General features: G+C 48.2%; 1 protein-coding gene across 1 annotated transcript in view; it reads left to right on the top strand.

The window, feature by feature from the left end:
• Positions 1–993, top strand: part of F2 (coagulation factor II (thrombin)) — a gene marked incomplete at its 5' end in the record, with an annotated part of 7698 nt that extends 6705 nt beyond the window's left edge. Inside the window, 2 exons of the mRNA XM_010153009.1 lie at positions 240–310; positions 704–993. Of these exons, the coding sequence (XP_010151311.1) occupies positions 240–310; positions 704–847 (215 nt within the window). The remainder of the gene's footprint in view (positions 1–239; positions 311–703) is intronic.
• Positions 994–1428: the final 435 nt, after the last annotated feature.

Genomic DNA, 1428 nt, shown 5'->3' with positions numbered 1-1428 from the left:
CAGGAATGGGAGCACAGAAGGTGGAATATGGTAGGATTCAGAAACGTTGCCAACACAAAAGCAGAGTTAACTGTTTTACATGTAGTAAATTTAGAAAACTGCTTTGTTAAGTCCAATAGTTGGCAGAAGCAGTAAGCAACCTCACAGCTCTCAGAGTTTATGCAGCAATACCTCCAGGAGAAGATGTCCCACAGCAGCCACTCCTGCACTCAAACATCCTGTTTTCTTCCTGCCTGTAGGTTACAGTCCTGAAGACTCAAAGAGAGGCGATGCCTGCGAAGGGGACAGCGGGGGACCTTTTGTAATGAAGGTACATTCAACAAGTTGAAGCTCATAGAATGTATGGAGCTAGGTTTGTGCTATATTGAATTTTCATAGCAGTCCAAAACGCAGCAGCGGGGATGGAGGCTGCCGAGTGGCTGATGTGAACCCATCTCGCACCCAGGCTGAGCAACCGAGATGAATCCCGCAGCCATCCAGCCCCGTTTGCGTGCTGAGTTCTCAGCACGTACAGGGATCACCTGCAGAATGCACGAGTGGTGGCTGCTTCTCACTTAGAGATGTAAGAGTAGAGACAAAATTACTCCAACAAGCCAGCCTGAATTCCAAAGCAGTATCCATCGCTAACCAGGCTGGGGCACATACAGGGCTTAAACCTGAAAGTCTCTTGCTCCTGTGTCAGACCCATTTTTCTTTGCTTTAGAACCCAGACGACAACCGTTGGTATCAAGTGGGAATAGTTTCGTGGGGAGAAGGCTGCGACCGAGACGGCAAATATGGATTTTATACCCATGTATTCCGCCTGAAAAAGTGGATGCGAAAAACCATTGAAAAACATGGGCGATAGAGGAAGCATTCACCCTGCTCGCTCTCCGTTTTGCTACAATGTTCCACTTCTTAAAAACATAAACATAGAGGATCCTGAGAGAAAAGTTATATCCTTACAACTCAACCAAGTGTTCTCCCTTAAAAATAAAAGTTCTTAAACCCATCTTCTTCCTGTTGTTCATACTGGAGTTTAGTTGTGCTTGTAAGGGGGCTACAAGGAAGCTGGGGGGGACTTTTTACAAGGGCCTGTAGTGACAGGACAAGGGGTAATGGGTTTAAATTGAAAGCGGGGAGGTTTAGATTAGATATCAGGAAGAAGTTCTTCATGGAGAGGGTGGTGAGGCACTGGGACAGGTTGCCCAGAGAAGCTGTGGATGCCCCATCCCTGGCAGGGTTCAAGGCCAGGCTGGATGAGGCTTTGAGCAACCTGGTCTCGTGGAAGGGGTCCCTGCCCATGGCAGGGGGGGTGGAACTAGATGGGCTTTGAGGTCCCTTCCAACCCCAACCATTCTGTGATTCTATGATCCGAGCCACCACAGCAGCCAGGAGTACCGACAGGATGGCACTAGTTGTACTGCTAATTAATTACCTGTTGTGCTT

This window comes from Eurypyga helias, unplaced genomic scaffold, assembly GCF_000690775.1.
Source record: "Eurypyga helias isolate BGI_N326 unplaced genomic scaffold, ASM69077v1 scaffold6336, whole genome shotgun sequence".
Taxonomy (NCBI): domain Eukaryota; kingdom Metazoa; phylum Chordata; class Aves; order Eurypygiformes; family Eurypygidae; genus Eurypyga; species Eurypyga helias.
This window is presented reverse-complemented; position numbering and strand designations above follow the sequence as displayed.